General features: G+C 35.8%; 3 protein-coding genes across 8 annotated transcripts in view; 1 reads left to right on the top strand and 2 right to left on the bottom strand.

Annotated features, from left to right (window-relative positions):
* Positions 1–71: 71 nt before the first annotated feature.
* On the bottom strand, positions 72–3,621 carry LOC106179712 (transmembrane protein 169-like). Of its 4 annotated transcripts, none has more exons than XM_087017030.1 (2): positions 3,350–3,621; positions 72–2,554 (listed from the first exon to the last, which is right to left on the bottom strand). In XM_087017030.1, exon 2 carries the CDS (start codon positions 2,467–2,469, stop codon positions 1,720–1,722), a length of 750 nt encoding a protein of 249 aa, XP_086873156.1. In that variant the 5' UTR covers positions 2,470–2,554; positions 3,350–3,621; the 3' UTR covers positions 72–1,719. The 4 variants fall into 4 exon arrangements, with proteins under 4 accessions (XP_086873156.1, XP_013418893.2, XP_086873155.1 ...); XM_013563439.3 differs by having other exon boundaries at positions 3,376–3,621; XM_087017029.1 differs by having other exon boundaries at positions 3,404–3,621.
* LOC106179757 (limb region 1 protein homolog) lies at positions 3,597–22,586 on the top strand. Its single transcript, XM_013563495.2, has 15 exons — positions 3,597–3,787; positions 5,257–5,344; positions 11,878–11,908; positions 12,129–12,268; positions 12,633–12,736; positions 13,029–13,155; positions 14,774–14,842; positions 15,596–15,660; positions 16,028–16,103; positions 16,594–16,710; positions 16,944–17,020; positions 17,230–17,307; positions 17,591–17,664; positions 17,875–18,032; positions 18,493–22,586. The coding sequence occupies exons 1-15, from the start codon at positions 3,728–3,730 to the stop codon at positions 18,738–18,740; spliced, it is 1,512 nt and encodes a 503-aa protein (XP_013418949.1). The 5' UTR covers positions 3,597–3,727; the 3' UTR covers positions 18,741–22,586.
* Positions 22,014–23,726, bottom strand: part of LOC106179716 (phospholipase D1) — a 26,968-nt gene continuing 25,255 nt past the window's right edge. For all 3 annotated transcript variants that reach the window (XM_087017018.1, XM_087017017.1, XM_087017019.1), the window contains exon 25: positions 22,014–23,377. In XM_087017018.1, the coding sequence (XP_086873144.1) occupies positions 23,153–23,377 (225 nt within the window). In that variant the 3' untranslated portion in view covers positions 22,014–23,152. The remainder of the gene's footprint in view (positions 23,378–23,726) is intronic.

The following is a 23,726-nucleotide window of genomic DNA, read 5'->3' as shown; positions in this document are numbered from 1 at the left end:
AGCAATTTTTAAAATCCTTTTCTACAGTAATTATTCATCTTTACGATGAGACATTCAAAACAAACACCAGATTCTGTATCATTTTCGTTTTATGAAAGACAAGTGGTATAAATACATTATATATAAAGCAGTAGTTGATAAGAAAAATCTTTATCATGGGTCTTCCTTAATTAAAAAATCCACTGACTGAGAATGTGTAAACTCTCTTTGTGAGTGTAAATAAAATTTTATAATAATGTGATTTTCAATAAATACTGAAAATATGCCTTGAACTTAACACGTTATAGACCACTTCAAATATGCCAAACATCTTTCATAATACTGACATGGTCCTTACCGATGAATTCAATGAGAGAAGAGAAAAAATAAGGTATCACATTTCTGTGCATTTCTGCTGTGGCAGGCAATGAGAAAACATTCAGCGGTCTGGAATATCTGAAATGGCCTATTCCACAACTGATGGCACACACCAGAAGAGTGTGTATAGTGTTTAAGCTATAGTTGAAACGACAAATTCAGATCTTTCCATGGTAAATGAATAAATTTACCATTCTGAAGAGATAAACTTTTTATCATTGAGAAGTCTATTTGAAACTTTTACCCTAGTAGAGAAAGGGAAAACTATTTGATAATAAAAACTCTGTAAAACTTTGAACTGATCTTAGGCCCTTATAAATGCACATATGGATTTTGACTGAAATAATTGGCATACAAGATGGATTTCTTATTGTAGACAGTGCAGATTTATATACATATACATCTTTTAAAGTACTTGCAGTAGTATAGAAATGGCACATAATACTAATAATAAGACACACCATCACCTTATGTATATAAATTTTGTGTCAATTTAAAATAGAGTTAACAGATATTTTGACAGCAATCTATTATTCTCATCCTAAATTATCAATATTAAGTTTCTTTCTCAATAAGTATTATCAGTAAATATTTATAACAGAAAAATACCAAAAAATAGACCTGGTCCCTTCCACACAGATTGTACCTGGTATGATATTTGGAGAATTTTTCAATGTAAAACTCTTGTACATATTTTAACAAAATACTTCTCCACTCTTTGACAAAAGGGGGTAGTACAAAATACTGCCATATCCTCTGAGGAAGGGGAGTGGTTCAAAATGCTGTCTGACCTTCTGAGGTAAGGTCCAAAATACTGCCTGATCCTCTGAGGAAGGGGGATGGTACAAAATACTGCCTTATACTCCGAGGAAGAGGAGTGGTGCAAAATGCTGTCTCACCCTCTAAAGAAAGGGGTGGTTCTAGAGTTTAGCAAAAAAACTGATAGAGCAGCTGACAGAAAAAAAACACAGCTGCTGTTAATTAAATAATCTAAATAAGGAATCAGGGATATAATCAACATTAAAAGGATGTTTAAAGAACATCTTGATATATCTTAGCTACCATTTAAAAACTTTGTAGAAAATGTTCATGTGACCTTGAAATGATCTGCACTACCAACATGCAGATAAGATGTTTTAAAAGACACTTAATATGTACAAATAAAGTAATAAGCAGCAATTTATGTTAAAATAGGTTTATAAAAAAGCATATCTAAGTATATTCTACATCTTCTAGGCACTATATGAAAGACATCAAAATGACCAAAGGTAAATCCAAAAAAGTTTTTCATACATGTATCAATAACAACAATAAGCCAATCCTTGAAAGACATTCATGCAACCAATCATATTTTAGTTTAAATCAAACTGATGTCCCTGGAAGCTCGCTGGTGATGGCAGGGATGTCATCCAGGACGACAACCTCATAAGGTGAGCACTCCATCAGGCCAACCTTGGCACAGAACCAGCCAAAGAACCCCTTCTCCAGGTCTCGCATCTCCTTCAACCAGCTCTTGAACCACCACGATATCTGGATTAGTGCAGCATAGAGGGCTATCCCCAGTGCACTTAGCCCCACGGTCAGTGGGAAGGTCAGTATTAAGAGTGGACAGAGGAAGACTTTGTGCCAGATTGTCCTCTCTTCACTGAAATAAATAAAGATGTTGTACCATGTCTGCGCCCCGAGGTAGAAGGACAAACCTAGTGAGCCAAAGAAAGCAAATGGAGTAACTATCACAGTGAATAGGAAAACATGGATTCCTTTTTTTAACCCACAAAGGGTACACTCCCCTGGGCCGTAGACAGACTCCTCGTCCTCGTGACCCAGTTTCTGTAACTCGTCTTTGGAGAGTCGCAGCTCCACCTCCACTGACTGACCAGCTTTAGGACCTCTCTTTATGGTCCCCGTCACTGTCACTTTTTGCTCACTAGGTGGCGTTAATTTTTCTCGTACAGAAACAGATTCATCTATGTCAGACTGAGGCTCCGTTCCGGAGTGATCATGGTGGTGGTCTTGATCGAGTGTCTCTATAGCTGCTTGATGCAGACTGGTGGAAGTCTCTTGACTGGAAGACTGTTCAATTCCATTATGGGCATGATCTAGTTGTGGCATGGTATGAGATTACACAGCAGTCTAAGGATGTACTATGAAACCATCAAATCTGTTTAATACCTGTGAGGATCTTGGCCCTAAATATCTGAAACACATAAAAATAATTTTGAAATGTGTATAATAGTAATAAATATATCTTTTATAATCTACCAATATAATCTAAGCAATATTTTATTAACCAGACACGAGCCTAGGTTTAAAAAAAAAAACTCTGAACATTTATCCCCCCTTCCCCAGATTTTATTGCAGATCTTGGTGAATCTCAGGAACCATTAGAATTGAATTTAAAAAATGCAGAATTCCATGTTTCTGCAGAAAAAGCTCATCTCTAATGAACAAGAGAAAAATGCTTTCAAAACTTGCCTTTCTTGTGCTCAAAATCCTGGACTTAATGGGTAAGTGTAAATATGCACAGATAAGGTGCTTGTTCAGAGGTGAAGGGAAAAGGGGGGGGATAGGGGGATAGCAGCTAGGGGGGAATACAGTTGTATATATTGTCTCTTAATAGAAGTAAGATTTCTTTTTGATTCATGGCACTCCGAGTAAAAAAAATGAAGCACAATTAAGTCTTTATGTGGTTGAGAATTAATAGGATACCACCGATAGTGATGTTGCCTCAGGATGAGGCCTTGTTATGCGGTAAGAGCAGCGTGAGAACTCGCACTAACGCAAATGAAAGAGTGATGCATACTCTACAGGCACACCCGTTTTTAGCATTTGTTTACATTATCTCTACCCATGGCCTCTTGATGTTCTTCATGTTCATACCTTTAAATCATAGATTATGGACGCCACTATGAAAGAAAACAACAGTGACAGATACAGAAACCGCAAAACAATTTCTGATATGAAATAACCAGATTTACATATGTCTACTTACTTTGTTTTCTTTGCAAATGTACTTACGCAAAGCAACAAAACAAAACATGCGTACACGATGTTAAATTGCCGGTTTTCGTCTTACTGGCCCTAAAATATAATCCTGATTACACGCACGCGTGCATAATCACGTGTAGAAAACCCCTTCTGCATCAATAAGAGACATGCATCACAAAAAATCAATAAATCATCGATCAAAAATCAGCTGTTCTTCAACAGTGATCATCGGAAATGAGATCTGCGCATGCGGCTAGTTCAGGAGTTATGGGAAAATTTTATGGCGGACGGAGGGTAGTCTGCTGCGCTCCTTGAAGATGGTAAACAAAGACGTTTAAAGCCTCTGAACATGATCATTTTGAGGATTTGTTAAAACAGAACAATGGAGCAAGATGTCAATGTGAGGGAACAGATCTTTCATGACAACGTGAGGGAGTATATAGTAAGTGTTTACTTTTATGACCACTTCGTTTGAACGCTGTTGTTGATATGATAATCGTGAAATGCTTCGACGAAGGGTCAATGTTCAGACGATCACTCGAAAGTGTGACATTTCACATTTTTGGAAGTTTTAGGCTTACATTTACCCATCCTGGCATTTAACTCTGCATACCAAATTTTATCGGGGTTATGTTAACTTTTTTTCTGTTTGTATACTGTCACAGTAGACGTTAGTAACGCTGACGTGTTTTTACTTGATGATTGATACTGTACTACAGCAGATATAAGATTTATAATTGAACCGTCCATGGCAAGGCAAATATAAGTAAAATCATTAATTAACGCCATTGAGCTCCTTACCGGTGGGCTGCAACGTCATCCAGTTTACCAATGATTTGTACGCTGACTGATGTATGAATGAATGTGAAACTTTGACAAAAAAAAAAAAAAAAAAGAGTTACTTATGAAATACACCTATGAAATACCAAATTCAAACCAAAGGCGTATGACTTCTCATGGTTCCCATGGATTTCTAAATTTGATAGGTGGAAAAGAAATGCAAAGCTGTGGAAAATAACACTTGTTCATAACTGAAATTAACTTACAAGTTAATTTTTGCTTTTAATGAGTTGTGACATTACTGCAAAGGTGTTTTAAATTCAAAATTATTTAAAAATCATCGTCTTTTCCAGTTAAATTAACATACATGTATTTTAGACAGATATAAAATCCTTGTATTGCAAGCAAGGGATGAGAAAAAATGACATAAAACCAGCTAATGAGCTGCTCACACTTAAGACATGCTGTGATTTCAAATAATGGATTGATATATTGAACACAGGAATGAAACAATGTAATGGTTCAATACAAAAGAATCATGAATATGTTAATGTACATATAATCTGGATAAGGTTGATGAAGAGTATAGAAGTGAAAAGGAACTTATAAATCATGAAGATAAATAATGCATGATGAGTAACAATGAATGTGTAATAAGGGCTGCACTTGCTGGTGAAAATGGGATGAGGGGGGGGGGGGGGGGTCTAGCACATATCAGTGAATAGTTTTTTGTCCTCATAAAGTGGAGAAAAGGTTTCACCGGTAATTAACAAAAGGTTGAAAAGTCAGGTTAAGATTTTCACACCAGGGGCCTGTAATTCATTGTCTGAATATCATAAATATTGGTGTGAGTTAAATGTCAGACTGGCTGTTACAGCTGCTTTGGTGCCTAGATGATGTCAGTATGCAGTGAATGCTGGTGAGAACTGAGCAATGGTTTTTCCATTTGAAGCAATGATTCAGACTTAAATTTTGATAAGTAGTTAAAAAATATATGGCAGGTAGAATTTGCCTTAATAGAAATACAATCTGTAAAGGATCACAATGTTTCATGTGTTATGTCACCATCGAAACACCATCCAGTTTCAATTTTTTTTTTTCAATTGAAATATCCATTTGCTCTTATTTCAGATCTCAGCATTACTATTTATCTTTCTGTATGTGTGCTCATATGCAACCTGTGTTGCCTTTCGCCGGAAAGGAGAAGATGTAGACACAGGTAGGTCTTGCTGTCTGTGCATTATGATATGGCGTGCTAGTGATAAAACTATGCAGGTGTGCTGGTGTTGGGAGTTCATGAAAATGAAACCCTTTAAATTATTTGTAGTGCATTATGGAAATGAAAGTTATAGAGTTTCAGTATGAATGTATTGATTGTTTGGCAAAAGTGAGCATCACTTGCAAATGTATTAGGTCCTGAGAAAACTTGCTTTCAAATTGGTATCAAATGAAGCTTGTACTCATTTTGCTTTAGTTATTGTACATTTAAATTACTTGCTTGAAATCAAGTGTCATAATCATAGCTTGATTATATAAGAGTTAAAAGAGACACCTGGTCACATTTTACATTTTACTGAAAGAAGAAATATTTCTTTTGTTCTGTTTGAGGTATTTTTTGGGTAAATGTAGATAAAAGTTCACCATCCAGTAATGTACTGAGGGAACCTCTTTAATTGATAGGCTAAGGTACTCAATGAACCTGAGATAACCAAGTTATGACAAGATAAAGGGTTGCCTTAACTAGATATAGGTTAACAAGGGCTCCTGCTATTCTAACAATGTTAGAACTTTGTTCTGCATGGGATGGGGGGACTTCGGACCTTGCACCTCTGGCAGGTACTTCAGTAATGCATTGTGTGTACTGCTTACTGTGCTATATAAAAATGATAGTTTTCCTTGCATAACTATGTTTTATGTACCAAAACAGTCTTTGCCAAAAACTTCTTAACCAACTTACCCTTTGAGCCTTCATAGTGTTAAACCATATGGGTCCAAAACAATAAATGGTCAGGAACTTTGAAAAAATGTACTGTACATTAATATACTGGCTAGCCTTAATTTTACTGGCATTGGGCATGTGACCAGTGCTAGCATATCAGACTGATCAAAAGTACATGTTTTTACTCTGTAATTTGTAAATATTTTTTCTCCAGAGTTTTATCTTTTTTTGTTTGAATTGGTATTGTTCTTAGAAAGGAGATAAATTATTTTGGTGTCATTTCTATTAACCTTTTGCAGGAGGACTTTTAAATGTCATGTCAATTTAGGAACTGCAGTGCAAATACTTATGTGTAGAGTACTAGACACATCTGAAATGTTGCCTCAGCTGCTGAAAAAAAGTTATCAAATAAAACATTGCAGGGACACATTCCTGTATTGGAAAGCGTGAGAAACTTTTGATATGTTGTGCAGTGAACTTATTTTATGGCAAAACTTTCCATGCACTCAGGGGCTTGAGAAAAGCATCTGATTAAGACCTGATCTATGATAATTGCCTAACCTGGTTAATTGCTGAAGACTGGACATGGCCTCTGACCCCAGCAGCAGTGTTTGATCTTCACAGATAACTTAAATCCAGATTAACCTTATATTATCTCTTTACTGGAGGGCTAATGACATAACTTCATTGACTCAGTGATATAAGGAAATATGGTGGCAATTGGTGGGATCCAATATATTACAAAGGAATTGATCATATAATACAATAAAGACCAGCTGTTTGCATGGAGAGAGGCCTGCTGGTTAATGCCTACACCTGGACAACCATTGATGAAGTCTGTTTGGGTGTGCTTATACAGAGCATTTCTACCACAAGACTAGAAATTGGTCTGGTTAACAGACCTTTCCACATCTGTTCTACTACTGGATCTTAGTAATTTTAAGTCTCACCAGCAGCCCCTGAATCTGGATATAGTATACACGTCAAAGATATTGCAATCTGTATTCATAAGTTGTCAGTGTCCTGACCTCTGGTTTACCTCAGGTATTATAATGTGTGATGTAACTCCTTTATTTACTTTTTGATGGTGATTACATTAGACTTGCATTTAGGACTAGTTCATGGAGGAAAGTGGATTATGAAAATACGCATGGCAGATGTTGTCCTGGCAATATTTAAGTGCCTTGTTAAAAAAAGATGCTCACCGAAAATCTCCCTCTATACTAAGTCTCTTTTTTAACATCCATAAAGGAGGGGATCAAAGCCGAGCTGGGTTTAACTACACTTTTGTACTGGCTAATTATGTTCAATTAAAACAAAATTATGAAAACTGAAGAAATGTGTAAAAATTATTTAAATTATATCAGCCAAACTGGAAGCAGAGAATTATTTTAGCTATTTGTGTTGCAAGAACCTATGTAATGAAGACTTGGGTACTCGGAAGGGGGAGGGATTTTGGAATGTTTGGCATTTTGAGGTGTCCAGTTCATGTGAAGTTCATTTTAGTATGATTAAGGGATAGGTTGGCGACCTTTGAGCTGGCAGTAGAGAAGAAAAAATTGGACCAAAATAAAGAGCAGTATGCCAAAAATCTATTGACTAATGATCAAGGGTGCAAAGTTCAGAAATTGTCCATAGAGAGCATATTTTTAGCAAGAAAGTAAGAATTGATATGGGAACTATTTGCAGTTGTCTTTACTGTAGCTGACTGTACCCACCTGCCACTAGTTATCTTAGTTAAACAATGTGGAACATATCATATTGGTCCCCTGATCACTGTTCAGCTGTAACCTTTGGCTCAGTCACTATTATGGGCCAGGTGAATGTTGTTGATGTTTACAACCTGCTGTCAGTTAACCATAGCACATAATATCAGATAACCTTGCTTCATTTGTCCTTACAGAACAGGTCTCATACAAAGGTACACTGGACATGGTATATGGCATGCAAGTAGTAAGATATGTTTTGAAAAACTTTCCAAATTTTAGCCAGATGCAGACATTTTTTTTTCAATGTAAACACTAATATATAAGTCAGCCTTGCTTTAAATCATGAACTCAAAGCATTATGATGTGTCATTTTGGCTCATATTGTCAAGAAACCCTGCAATATTCTGTCACGATCCTGCTTTTTGACTTAAAATAATATTGTCCCAGAAAGAGTTAGAGATGGCTCTTCTGGGGTATTGAAGTAATTTTGATGATCAATGAACTTGGTATGAACTTGTATGTGGAGATAAAAAAACAAGAAAGAAAAGGCCAAAGCTGTCAGAGCATGTGGTAGAGCAGAAATCAAGCATATTGTCTATTTGACAAGCTCTGTTATTTGATTTGAAATGAGGTTACAAATAAAAAAAGTGTAAAAAAGAGAAAAAGATCAGTATTTTAATGGGAAGTGATTTGAGGTCTGAGTGACTCACATGTCATCTACCTGTATGTTCTACCTGGGAGGTGACTGCTTGATGTAGATAGGGGTAGACTAGTGGAATCATAGGATGGTAGAGTGATGAATCAGCCTCAGGAGGATGGGGTGTCCTCAACAAGGTACAGAGTCTTTTATTCTGTGAAGATGGGTCAGCCTTTGTAAGGCTTACCTACCCATTTAATCTACCTTTTAACTCACCATAGGGGGCCAGTCGAATGGGTTGTACTGAAATAGGTTTACAAACATCTTGACTGGAAACACTGCACATGAAGTCTAGCAGTTCACACTGTTTTATAATAATAATAATAATAATAATAATAATGATAATAATAATAATAATAATAGTAGGAAAAATAGTAATAGAAATGATTTGCCTCAATCATCAGAATTGCCAATTTTACAGTTATCAAACTACAGTAGATATGATGTTGATCCTTTCTATGAGAATTCTAATTAACACTTTAATCCAAGGAAAATGTTAGTTTGAAGTGCCATTCCATTTGACCCTGATTCATAAATATTGAAACATTCATTAGATAATGACTCAAGATTGGCACTAGGACATTTATAATTGAGATGTGCAGTACCTCAAGTGCCCGAGGAAGTGATTATAAAAACTGTTGGCTTACAGTTATAAGTATGCATGGTCTATCTCGGCATCTTTCAGAGGAAGTTGATGGTCAGATAGCATGTTGAAGATATCTGTAGGATGTCTGACTGGCTTGATAAGGTCAGGGTTACTGATTGCCCTTTGAGAACCATCTCTGTAATTACTTGTTATAGAAAAGTAAAGATTGATTCATAATAGTTTTTTTAAGGGAATGAATAAAGTAAGAGGCAGATTGTTCTCAATGCAACATCACTTCTATTCTGTGAGCTGCCATGTAGATAAATGATTTTCTTCTTTTCTAGCTAAATTGAAGCACAGACTTTGCTAAGGTTTTGCTTGACCAAACACAAGTCAATGTTTTCATGCATTAGGTTTTTCAGAAAATGTTCTTGTTACTTAAAGTTCTAAATTTGGGTCTACTGCTATTCATTAGTCTACTAAAATAAAGAAACACTTTGTCAAAAGCATTGGTATTTTCTTTTCTGTTTTAAAACGATACAATGTTTCATGTACCCTGTAAGTGGACTTCTCCAGATTTATCTGGTCAAAACACTTAACTTAAAGTATATAACTTGTTCAGATTTTTTTCCATATTAAAGCTCATGTGTAAAAAAAACATCCCCCAGTATGACACTAGTTTTTGTGGCACTTCCCTACTTAATTTCATGCAGGAGTTGACATTTTAGTAATACCTATGAAACGTCATATGATTACTATTGTCATCTTGACTAGAGTTAAATTTACCAAATGGAATGTGAGCTACATGCTAGAAGAGAAAAGTTTTGAAGATAGTCCAATTCCCTGCGGTCAGCTGTCTGCAATTGTTGAAGGTAGTCCTGGCATGGTTCACTAAGCTTGTCTTAAGTTACAGAATCTTTTTAACCATAACTATGAGTTGGAACTGATATATAAAGACATGTTTTTGCTGAAAAGTTAAAGTGTCAGACATTTTGACAGCTCCTTAAAGCAATTGGCTATGGAATATTAGCATCTGTGTGCATTTTTCTGGCTCGCTGATATATCTTTTCTTATTATTATTTGGTGGAATTTTTGCAGTTCTGTTGAATATACTAGAACAAAAACTAGTGAACAAGGAAGAATAAAAAAAAATGATCTTACAGTCTTGTCAAACAATCTGCTTGCATTAACTGCTCAAACATAGTGCATTTTTATCAGAAGCATGCCATAAATGTTGTTAACATGAAAACATTATCAGAGATTAATGCTAGTTCATGCATTTTTTCAATCCTGTGTAGCAGAGACTGACAGGAAATTCAAGTATGAATGCCTGGTGGCTTTTATATATCATAACAGTACAGGGTTACAGTGAGATCTGTGGGTTTTGGAAGCCTGTATGCCTCATTTCATACAGTGTTGAATAAAAAACACACAATAGACTTCATGGCTATCAGTCATATTTTCCTGATAAGAACATAGCTTTGGGCATATTTGTTTTAAGGTAAAGGCAGATACTTCATTGTTTACTTAGCTGTTCATAGGGCAAAGTAGCATTTTATAGTCTACACCTACACCTGGCAAACTACCAGGTGAAAAAGCTCATTGACCTAACAAACCTGGGCACTATGTCAGGACAACATTCCTTGTTCTGAGTACTATGCTAGTATCTTATTAAGCGATTATTCTGCCAAGTTGCACATCTCAGTTGAATGGGGTCTTGGTTTTATATTTAGTGGTTATGTCAAATCATTTCTGTGAAACTCTGTAAATGTATTATTCATAAGTCTCTCTCCTCTCCCCCCCCCCTCCCTCTCTCCTCTTTCTTTCTGCTTAGTTCTGACAGTAAATGACATTGGTTAGATGAACATTCAGTTAGATGGCATATTGGTGGACCAGTGACCTTCTTGATTTTTTACTTTCAAATTCAAAACACTTCAGAATAATGAAAAAAAGTGTGAACATACCACCACAACATGTATAATATATCATCATTAAAATACCAGCTATAAAATCACTGTACTACTGTACTACTTCACAAATAAAATGTATAACTTTTTTGCAGTAACTGTATACCACTTCCTTTGTTTTCCCACATAAATATTTTGGTGGTGGTGTTCATAGCTCAGGGTCATGGGTTAGTTATTTATGGTGCTGGCATGGGCAACTGCCAGCACAGTACAGTGTATCAAACTGGGTCCATGAATAGTAGCACTGGTGGTAGTAAATGATTATTTTGAAAAGGAATGAGTGTGTGTGCCTGCATATGTGTGAAGAAATGACTGAGTGAAGAAATGAATAAATAAATAAATATATTTTTGCATGAGAGGCATTGATAGTAATTAGTAAATAATTATTTAGAATGAAGGCAAGAGTATGTGTTCCTGAGATAGAAGCAGTGTTAAATAATATCAGAGAGAGAGAGAGAGAGAGAGAGAGAGAGAGAGAGAGAGAGAGAGAGAGAGGCTGTTTGTGTGGAGATGCGATGTAACAGAATGTGTAGTGTTTGTATCAATTTGATAATTGTCAATATATAATTATGTTCTTTGAAAGTGAATCTGGATGAATAATATTGCTATATGTATTGTATATAATTTTTATTGATAATTATGCAAAATATGACCTGAATTACCTAGGGCCGGTTTTATAAACTGGCATGGGATTGTCATCACAACTATATACATCAATTATCTGTACTGTATTACTTTGTGCTAAAATTGTCACACTTGGTGATTACAACTTGTCCTCCTTGGTAATTCAGTGATTGATTATGTGTTCACTTCATTATCATATAATGAATGGCTATTCATCCATTTATTTCTAGATGATGAAGATGCCACAGTCAACAGAATCTCGTGAGTGTGAATTTAATGCCAATTTTGTCACAACAGTTTTTACGATATTTTATGAAACCACTTTAAAAGTTAAAAACAAGATTAAACCATAAAGCTAGATCTCACAAAGAAAACATATTACTGTAACATTAACATAGTTTTTGACAATAATTGCATAATTGACATTGCTATTTGTGTCATATTGCTGTCTCTTTCATTGCTACTGTCATTGTTATTCCAGGCTGTGGTGCTGTACATTCACTCTGGCGACGTCAGTGGCTGCAGTATTACTTCTCCCCATCTCTATCATCAGTAATGAAATCCTCCTCATGTATCCAAGGAGCTACTACGTCCAGTGGCTTAACTCATCGCTCATTCATGGTGAGTGCTAGTGTCATCTATATTGCATTGCAATGCTTGTCCAAGTCCTATTGTACCACTGTCACATGTACAACCACTTATAGATTAATTTCCAGGACTAATTTGTTCTGACAACATTTTAATTTGTTCTGACAATATTTTACACAGAAATGATCCTGCCACATCATCAATCAAGACAATGGATCAACCACGGACTATGAATCAATCAACTATGGGATGTGGGCAGAATCTCTCTGACATCTCTCTCCCGATTTCTATTAAATTTAAAATGATGAAATTAATCAGTACTTACACTAAAACTATTACAAACTTTTAACTGTGAAATTTAAATGATAACTGAGACTTATTTTGCTTTTTTTTTCAGGGTTGTGGAACTTTGTGTTCATCTTTTCTAACTGTGCCATATTTGTCCTCATGCCTTTTGCTTACTTCTTACTGGAGTCTGAAGGGTTTGCTGGGTCTAAAAAAGTAAGTTCCCCTAATGAAGCTTGTTTAATACTGAAACCTGTTTAACAACTTGTTTAGTAACTAGTCCTATTTTCTTGGAAGTAGTAGGAACATGGTAGAAGCAACTTAGGCTCATATTGAAAATACATTTTCTTTCAGAAAATCAGTGTGCGTCCAAGTTCTTTTGAGTCTTGCCATCTATACAATATTTTATTCCATGTTGTGTTCAGATTCGGAATGCATCTAAAAAGTGAAAGTTGAAGAAAAATGGAATCTTAAAAAACAGCATCCCCTTTGTTTCATTCCTTTCCAGGGTTTAATGGCCAGAGTCTATGAGACTGCAGTGGTACTGTGTTTGCTGGGAGTTATGGCCTTTGGCTTGGTGTTTGTTATCACAGCAGTTGTGGATGAGGATAAATCAAGCAGACAGACACTATGGGGTGAGATATAGCACACCGGCACACCACACATACCAGTGTAACAACTGTTTGGGATTGTCATATAGGGATTGGTACAGTTCACTGTGAGCTGGAGTTAAGGTTTTGGGAGGGAGGGGGGGGATTGCCATCTGCTCATGGAAATGTACTTAGAGTATGGTGCTAAATCAATCAATGAGAGAAAATATCAGTTTCATTGTAGATCTGTCAGTGCTATTTTTTGGATAATCTAGAAGAATGAGATTGATTTAAAATGATATATGAAACTCCTGAAAATAAGATTTTTTAAACATGTAATTGCATTTGTTTTTAGATTTTGAATATGCACTGGAAGTATTACTCCTGTTTCAGATATTTTCTCTTTGTGGGTAATATTTATTCACCCAAATTTTTTATGCTGATCAGTTTGATGAGAGAGTGATATATTGACACGCACGCACGCACGCACACACGCACGCACGCACGCACGCACGCACGCACGCACACAGAAAGAGAGAGTTTTCACATTGAACTCTACATATCAAGTGGTTGTTGTGGTAAAAAAAAAAAAAACGCAGTTTTGTGATCAAAAGGTGACATATTTCATTGTAGAGTGACTTGAGGTCTGTTCAGAACATTAACACAGTAATCTATGGCATCTTGTTGGTGGGATGCGGTTGAAGACACTGAGAGGTCATTCACAGTGAAAAATGGCCTTAAAGTAGTGATAATGTACAGCCAAGCCTTTGTGGGTAGTTACTGGTACCATGACCAAAAAACACACAAAGTAAACGCATTTTGTGACCATAAAGTCGGTCCATTTTTTATTCTGGTGGTTCGCAACCAAACAGTTGTTCTATGCCTGTTTAAGTTGAGTGCAAATATGACTGAAGATTAATGAGGAATGCATTCTTGGAAGAGACAAGCATTCTGGGACTTTCTCAGAAAAGTTAACAGGTGGAAAGACCCAGGCCAGTTCTGCACTAAAAAATCCAGTCATATTTTCTATAAACTTAAAAAAATATATAAAAAGTAAAAAAAGTTTGCTTTCAGATAAAACTCACTCAACAGTTAAATGTTAAATGATTTAGAAGGCATGAGGTTATGTAGGGTTAACTATGCCAATATTAAGCAAGTGTTCAGAACATCAACACACTTGTACTTGGCTTTTAAGGGTTATTTACTATATTGTTTTCCAGATGGATGCAATATTCGGTTTCCTCTGAAAAGATGTACTTTGAATTGAATGTGGTTTCTGATGTATTGACGCAGACAATTTTGATTAAGTAACAGATGAGGGAATATTGAGCACTGGCTGAAAAAAATGCAGACAGATATACAAGTATTGATCAATGTAACCTTGAGCACAGCTTGCAAAGAACATATGATTTTCCATAGTGAATGTTATTTCTCTTCAAGAGTTTGGCCCATTCTGTACAGTTAAGCATATTTGATGGGACTTTTTTTGTTCTTGGTGAGATTTATTTGGTAAGGTGCAAATGGACTTGGAAATCGGGCAATTTTTCCGTCAGTTTGCTTTAGGTGCTTAAAGCCTTTCAGATGGCTTGTTAGCACTATACATTTTCTTGGCCAGTTACAATAATACTGTACATTTTAAATAGTTGATGTTTATATATTTCAGACCTGTGGGACTACTACCTTCCTTTCCTGTATTCTTGTATTTCACTGCTGGGTTGCTTGGCTTTGCTAAGTAAGTATATGATATCAAATTAATAAGTGTAATCCTGTGATGCCAGCATTTGGCACATAGTCTGTATGATTCATTCAGCACATGAATATGCCACTTATCCACTTAAATGTCTTTTCCTTTTCCATTATATTTTAGGTGTAATAATCAAATTTGTCCAATATTTATAACATTTATTAAACTGAATAATGACAATATTATTATTCATTTGGGCCATTCAGGAATCAGCATGATTTGATATATATTGAGTAATAGAATATGGAGACATTACTGAACAGAATTTAACTCTTTACAAGGTATATATAGAAATACACGTATATGTATGTATTGCGTAACTATGAAAGGTGAGAAGAACTTCTGCCTACAAGATGGAGGATCACAGACTAGGTAGACTAACACTCCATTTCCATAGATTAGATCGACCTACTTTGGATCGACCTAACTCCCTGGGGGTTCGCGCTGAATAGCTGTCAGCCGGGCGGACACGAAAGTTAATTGCCCCTTACGGCTTGTAGTGGGGATTATCTGACGGTAGTCTGGTGAGACTCCCCGCGGTGATAGATCGATCTAAAGTTGTGGGAATAGACCCTAAGTTTTACATTGGGCTGGACAAAGTGTGGAGGAGAGTGAGAGTTATATTGAGGGAAAGGGGATTCCTAATCTATGGATACATTATAAGGACTAATGTGGCAGGCACTCTTCATGACACACAAAAAATGATGTTTGCTTTGATGAAAGGTTCTACTTTCATTTCAGTTTGCACTCCAGTGGGGTTTGCCCGCCTGTTTACAGTGATGGGCCAGCTTGTTGTTAAACCACAGGTAGGTTATGTTGAAAACATTGTGACTCTTCTGGACAGTCAGTGTTCAGAACATTTACTGTCTTGATGAATTGGTGCCAGTGCCCTTGTGTTTTAATTAAATTTCTTATTCCATTTTCTGTCAACAGGACTTACTAGTGATGCTGTTTTACTAGTGTGTAAATCACATCATAAAAGATAAGTTATTACTTGTGTAGGTATTTAAGTATCCCCCCTCTTACATTTAATAAGGGAACTTCAAACTGAAAACTCTTGAATATTGGAAAGAAAGTATAATCATTGATACATGTATTCCAAGCATGAATGTTTATTTTATCTGTGATGGTAATTCAAGTGTATTTACTTCATAAGCCTGGCTGTTGTTTCAGTTCCTGAGAGATATAGCAGAGGAGCTGTACACCACACAACTTGAAGAGGATGATCTCAAGAGAAAGATCAAGCAGCGTAAGCATTACTGATAGCTAACTGAAAATATTATTAATCAAAACAAAATAAATCAAAATCAGGAAGGAAAAACTATGTATTCAGTTCTCCAAGTACTGCTCTGTATGTGGAAGCTGGAAATTAGTGTTTGGTTCCAGAAAATAGCTCAGCTTTTTACTGTAATACATGTGTATAGGAATAATACAAAACAAATTCAGTAATTATCAAAGGGGATTAAATAAACATAGAAAATGCAAGTTTTGAGTGATGAAGGTCAGGTTGTCACATTGTTTTTACGCAGGGCCTAATGTAAACAGTGTTTTGCAAACATTAAAAATGTCAGATAAAGTTCAGGCTTAAGGTAAAGATCCAGAACAAAGCATTTTCATGATAGAAATTCTTTTTTTGACCAAAGTTGTATAGCTTGTAGAGTAGGTTTTATTGTTGATAGTGATTCTTTCGTTGTTTAACAAGAACAAGAGCCATTATTTTGATATGAATATATCTGTAGGTGTAACTACCACCAGCAATGGCAGAACCATTGCCAATGGACACAATGGAAGCTGCAATGGAACATCAGAGTTGAGAAAAAGATTAGAAGATGTTCAGGAGGAGAAGCAACAGTTGGGTATGGAAATATGTTTCCCCCCCCCCTTTTTTTAGCAGAGGGGAGATGCTTGTGAAAAGGGATTATAAATCAGTGTGTTTGAATACATGTGCCTATGTGTCCCTGAAACCATGGAAAACAATGACCTAAATGCTAACAGCTCCCATTTATAGCAGGTACTTCAATATAAAATGATAAAAAGTTGTGGGTATCACCAGTAGGAAAATTGACCTGTAGAAATTGTCTTATTTCAGAAAAGAGACAACAGATATCATCCTTGAGGAGAAATGTGGGCTATCCATTGATGATGCTTCTGTTGTTAGCCTTAACTGTGAGTATTTGATGTTTCTCCATTGAAATTCAGGGAGTTGCATGAAATTTTCTAAGTACAAATAAACCAAAAGGTGTCTCATATACCGTTTTAGAAGTGAAACAGTCCAGTATGTAATTAGGGTCTTAAAAGGACCATTCTGCGTCGTTATTGATAGATTAATTCCTGGTCTATTAGTTTATGTTAATTCAACTGTATTATTCTTTCAGGCCTTATCAGTATTATGGGTGGCTCTGAACACACTGCTGTTGGTGTTTGGGGATAAAAAGTTACCTGTGGGAGGCAAGGTATGTCTCTCTCCAGTGTTTAAGTGGTGAAAAACAGTTCTCAGGTGATGGGTGTATATTTAATAGATGGGGGATAGAAAAATTAGTACATTGATGCATATGAACTCAGGGTCCCTTATAATGGAATCTTGAGAGTCCATTAAATGAATATTAATTACAATACTAGTAGGTACATTTGAAAAGTGCCGGAAGTGTCGAGAAAATAAGTGTGTGTATGTTGTGCTGAATGACTGATTTAGTAAACCCAAAACCTAAAACCTAAACATAATGTTTTCTTTTTCAGGATATAGTCCTTGGTTTGTCTTCACTGTCTGCCCTGGGACAAGTTGGTGCTCTGCTGGAGATAGCTCTCATTTTGTATCCTTGATATAATAGAGAACTTAGTATAATGCCAGATAACATTCAAGTACCCAGTCATGTGTGAAAAAAAAAATGGAAACTTAATTCCACAGTCTGCTCATCATGTAGTGTATACAATTGAAACTTTCTAAGACCACAATTTATTTATCCCATGTGTTGTAGTGTAAATGTCAAGACCAGGTCCATTGTCCTCAACACCTTCCTCAGATATTTCATGTTAGCCTCAGTGGTTGGATTCTACAGCCTACGATTCTTCCGCCGCCTGCAACCCAAGCCTTCTGACACCACACTTACCCAGATCATCGGCAACTGTGTAGTCATACTGGTGCTCAGCTCAGCTCTTCCTGTGCTATCCCGGATACTGGGTAAGTTACTAATATGTGTTTTCCAGGATACTGGATAATATAAGTAGCCCTGTTATTCAGGACAGTTTGTAAGTTGTTCTTTGCTGCTAGGATTCTAGGGAAGTTGCCCTGTTATTCAAGGTCCTGTGTAAGTAGCCCTTCACTGCCCTGGATACTGGGTAAGTAGACCTGTGTTATCATGGATACTGGGTAAGTAGCCCTGTGCTATGAATGCTGGATAAATACAATGTCCTGTGCTATCCTGGATACTAGGTAAGTAATGAAATCCTGCAAGTCAAGTTGAGTGGCTCCATGCTACCGCATGTACTGGTACAGCAGACCTATTCCCTTTTAGATGGTTGGGAAGATGGATTTATACAGAATTCTTATCCTTATATCACAATTTTTTTAGACCATTTATTCATTTGGAATTTGTTCAGGGACTTTAAAAAACAACTAAGTTTTGTCCATCGCATTCCAGGTATAACAAACTTTGATCTTCTCGGAGAGTTTGGGCGTCTGGAGTGGCTGGGAAGTTTTTACCTAATCCTCACCTACAACCTGGTGTTTGTCTCCTGCACAGCTCTCTGTCTCTTCACCAAGTTCACTGCCACCATACGCAAGGAAATTGTCAACCGTTTGTGGACAGCACTGCGCCGTGTTAAGACAAGATCCTGGTCTACCAGTCAGACAAGTGTGTCTACTCCTACAGTGGGAAAGGAAGAGTAAAGGCTTAGACATGGTGGGAACAGTACATAATTGGTATGGGGACAAAGAAAAGACATGTTGGTTATCATGAAGGTGTATGTTAACCTGGAAGGTTGAAAGGCTTTGGTGAAGCATGCACCTTTAACTTAAAGAAACCTCATGTATTGCTTTTAAGGCTGAGCTATATTAGCTTGCATTTGAGTGTTCAAATGAGACAGTATTTTGCTTGGTTATGTCAGTGCAAACTCTAAATGCCAATGAGCAACCTGAATTGCGGCACCAGCTTTTATACATGTCAGGAGGGCCCAGGTACATCGTCACCTGGTATTAGCTATCAGTGGACCAAGCTACTTTGCCCTCTGTTGTCCAGTGCAGGATAACCCTGTCCAAGGTAACCGTCTGGGACCAGCAAGGACACGAAATACAGCCAACACAATCAGCATTAGAATTGACTCACATGCTGCTGTTGTGAAGCACACTGAGAGAGGCAGAATCAAGAGTTCATGTTAGGTCTCTCTTGTATCAGCTACCTTTGAAAGTCCACAGTTTTTATGTAGAGTGGACTCTAGTCCTTAATCACACACCTGGCCAGTTGCATGAAAAAGTTGTCTTTGTGATGGAAAAGATGTGATCAAATGAAAATTGACTGAACAAGTAAAAAATTCTGGTCCAAGTTGTGTAATAGTCAATAGCAACAGCTAATGTTGTGTAACATACACGTTTTTATTTGATTTATGTGAATACCAGAGGCTTCACTTGTACATAGTGTTTTTATACCAAATGAACAAATTGATACAAACCCTTTTAATGGTGATTTTATTGTAATAACTGATGCTTTTCATTCAAGTTTTCTATCTCTGTACAGTTAGGTGGTATATGAACAAAGCTGAGTGGCAGGAAGAATGTTAGAATGGTGAATGGTTAACTAGGGCCCAAAAGAAATATTTTACATAAGGCTAGCACTTGAAAAATATGATTGTTGAATGCATTTTATTGCTTATGTGTCATTTAAATACAAAAAAGCAAGGCAGTGTTTTTAATGATATAGAAAACCTGGATTTTTTGTCAACTAATCTTGTTGATATTAAAATCAAGCTTAAAATAAAGCATTTGGTTTTTGAGGCAAAATTTAAGCCATTGCCATGTAAAACAATCCAGCAAGTGGAAGATGTATGGAGAGGAAGCAGTCTGTATAGTTTATTGTAGTAGTAGAGGCACTAATATATGACGGAATTCAAATGTTGATGTGATCATGACTTGTATTTCTCTTGTAAAATATCCTCAGGTTTTATTGTTGAATATTTAAGGGACAGATCCTAGCAATGCAGATCAATGCAAATATAGTATATATGCTTATAGACATGGATGGAAAGTATTCATTATAGCAGCATTAGCTTTTAATTGGCTGTAGGAACATTTATTGAGTTGGTATATATCTTGCCATATATCCTTGCTGTAAGATTGGGTGCAGTGATCAATATGTGTACCCATGCTGTAAGATCAGCAAAAATGCTTTAAATGTTAATATCCTTGCTGTAGCATTAAGTGAAGCGCAATTTATATCCTTGCTGTAGGATTAGGTACAGTGCTAAATTTATATATCCTTGCAGTAGGATTAGGTGCAGTGCTTAATATTTATATCCCTTTGGAAGTATTAGGAGCAGTACTAAACTTCCTTGCAGTAGGATAAGGCTTAGCACAGAATGCATATATCCTTGCCATAAGTTTGGGTTAAGCAGTGAATTTATGTACAGAACAGCATTCGAGAGAAATCCTTCCCATTAAAACACACCTATTTACAACAGTCATGTAAATAATTAAACACTATAAATTTAGTTATCTTAGCAGTGATACAAAACACAACCAACAGAAACAGCATTAAAATTAACACACTACCAACCACACACCACTGAAAGCTTACATGAATTGCTCACTAAGGCTGTGTTTACATCAGGACTATTCTTAACTGGAAAGGGTCTTATTAGATGTTTAACAACACAGAGCTGCTTGCTAGAAGCCACTGACCACTCATATCAGGCATTACAATACATTTGATTCAATAACTTGACTGTGTGTTTGAAATATCTGTAAAACAAACCCTATTAAAGGAGGGTAAGTTTTTTTAAGTTGGCTTTAGGTAAAAGATTTTTTGGGGGGATGGGGTGGGGTCTTAAACAGTCCTGTTAAAAAAAAACAAAGACAAGTGAAGTAGTTCAAGACCAAAGATATATTGCATAACTTACAAAACATCGAAAAATTTACTTACAGACCCACTTTATTAATCTGCAAGGGAACATTTTACTACTTTAACCAAAGAAGCTCTCCGAGGACTGATTTTAAGTTTTATACATGGATTATCGGTGCATTTACTTCTTAATTAAGCAATTTAATCGCAGTGCTAGTCCTTGTTCAGTAATGTTCAACAGCCAAGACAATCATATTGTGCTAGCGCCAAAGCTGTTCAGTAGAATCAAAATTGTTATAACTTATGGGAGGCAGTGTAGGAAGGCAACAGTTATACAACATCTCAGTTGTTGAAAATATTTTGTGTATTTTGGTACCAAGCATAATGACCAGACTGTCACTAATGAAGAACAGCATGCACTGTCGTAGTGGTTTACCTAGTATGGTTCTCCTCACCATTGGCAATGGGTAGACTTTTTAAGTGCACCGATTCTATACAAAGTTTTAAAAATAAAACTGTTTGTATAGAATCAATGTCAATTGGATATCAAAATTTTCATTATAAAACATGCCTGTATAACTAGTGTTGAGTGTGCAGGAAAGTATAACTATATTTATGGTGTGTGGTGATCCCAAGTTCTACCCCAGTCTGGTGCAGTTATGGGTAACCCCCATTTAATGTGAAGTGTATCATTTTAGATATAACAAGAATTAGAGTGGATTTCTGGAAATGATATATGAGATTAAGGACTACTTCAATGTAATTGTTGGCTCTGTTGCCTTTGTTATGAATGCTTCCTATGCTCAAGTATTCACTGGGAGCCATTGTGTAAAATGTTGTATAAGAAAAGTGACTGAGAGGATGGGGGTTCTTGTATTCGGAATATTTTGCATTGATCATAAGGACACAGGGGATGATTGTTGCCCCGTTAAATAATATTAAAATTTTTAAGAAGCATATTTGTCCAGCTCAAGGTTTTAAAGTGTAGTAGAAGACACAACTCCTTGAAAGTTGTAGAATGTTTCTTATGGAAGTTGTTATTTATTTACTTATTTTTTTAATGCATAACCTTATTATTTTATAGTCATGAAGTTTCTTTACAATGATAAAAGAACAAACTTTTTAATTTTTTTTATGTAACATACTTATAACCAACTGCGTTGAATCAGTAACATATTAATCATATTATAACATTACTGTACATTAAAAGATTGTATTTATTATGTCTACGTGACTTAGCAGTAGCGATTTCAATTCTTTATGAAATATTTTAAACAAAGTATTTTTGTAAAATTGCATTGAGACAGATATGGTTAGATTTTGTATAAAACAGCACATAGGAAACAGTTTCTACCAAAAGATTTTTAATAATAATAATAAGGTATGGAAACATCACACATACAAACACACACAGTTAAAAAAAAAAGCTAAATGTTTGCAATGCGCCTCTCTTGTATGTTGCTAACCATGTCTGTTAGAAGTTTTTAACCCAATCATTGTGTTGTTAATCATTGTGTAGCTATCATAATACTGAGGCAGTATAACATGTCATTGTACTGTTACTGTTGCTATCAGCATGAAGTATTGCATCGGTGCCAAGGTGGATATAAATTATATAATATACATATGATACATGAATTATTTGCTAGTTTGTATGAAAGTGAATAAAATGTTGAAAATAATACAGGCATTTATGTTTTAAATCAGTTTTTTTTACGTTTAAAATAGTTACATTACAACTTCATAAATATTACAAAAAAATAGCTAAGGTTACATTAAATGTTTGCATTTTAATGATAATTATATGTATTATTAAGTTATTTCTTTACAAGCTTTTTCCATGGAAAAGTGCAATTCCGCGTTTTTTAATTCAATTCTGATGGTTCCTGAGATTTGTGAAGATCTGCAATAAAATCTGGCTCAGAGTTTTTTTTTTAAACCTAGGCTCATGACTGGATTTTGTTTGACTAAAAAAGATAAAAAGCAAAATTAAGAATTGCAACTTGTTATTGTATCAGTTTATAAATATAAAATTAACTTTTCCTCATTACCTTATTGGCTGTTTAAATAATGATAACTTATGGTGATTTTGGAACCATAATTAAAACCTGTAGGTGACCTATAACTGTAATATAAAAAAGAAAAATATAAAAAAAAGGAATATTTAAAACTTGAACTTTCTACATATACACTGTCAAGTTTTATAATTTCAAATAATGAATCAAAACAAAGATAACAAGATATAGTACTAAGTCCACATGACCGAAGGCAATGCAGCTTCTTTTGAATCTAAAGATGGCAGCAGCATCTCTTCCTGTAGGAAGCCCATTGGCCAGCAGACCAGGTGACCTTTGACCTTCTTGAGCAGCCCCCTGGCTAGACTGGGACTGCTTTCACTCATGGGATTCTTGGCACAGTATTGCTCTAGTTCAGCGTAACTCTGGACCTGGTCACTGGGGAGGCATTTGAATACCTAGAGGAAGCGATATGTAATAACACACAGTTTCAAAAAATACTAGTAAAACAATACAGAATAATAACTAACAAGAAGAAAAATAAAATAACTGGCAATGACAGGCACAATATACTAGTATGTTCTTAACTTCCAATGAAGCCATTAGATCTGTGTAGTATTCATAGTTTAAAATGTATCATAATGCCAACTCTTTAAATTTCTAAATGATTTGTGTTCATTTTATGCCCTGTGAGGGTCTACAAGAAATCTTAAGAAAAGCTTTTGGGTGCAATCTGTCGAGCACCCTGGGTTTCTAAGATAACTGGATACAAACCTTCATTACCACTATGTCTGGAAATCAGAAGCT

This window comes from Lingula anatina, chromosome 7 (assembly GCF_051362555.1).
Source record: "Lingula anatina isolate TDL-2025a chromosome 7, LinAna3.0, whole genome shotgun sequence".
NCBI lineage: Eukaryota > Metazoa > Brachiopoda > Lingulata > Lingulida > Lingulidae > Lingula > Lingula anatina.
The sequence above is the reverse complement of the archived record's forward strand: the minus strand, read 5'-3'. Positions and strand labels throughout refer to the sequence as shown.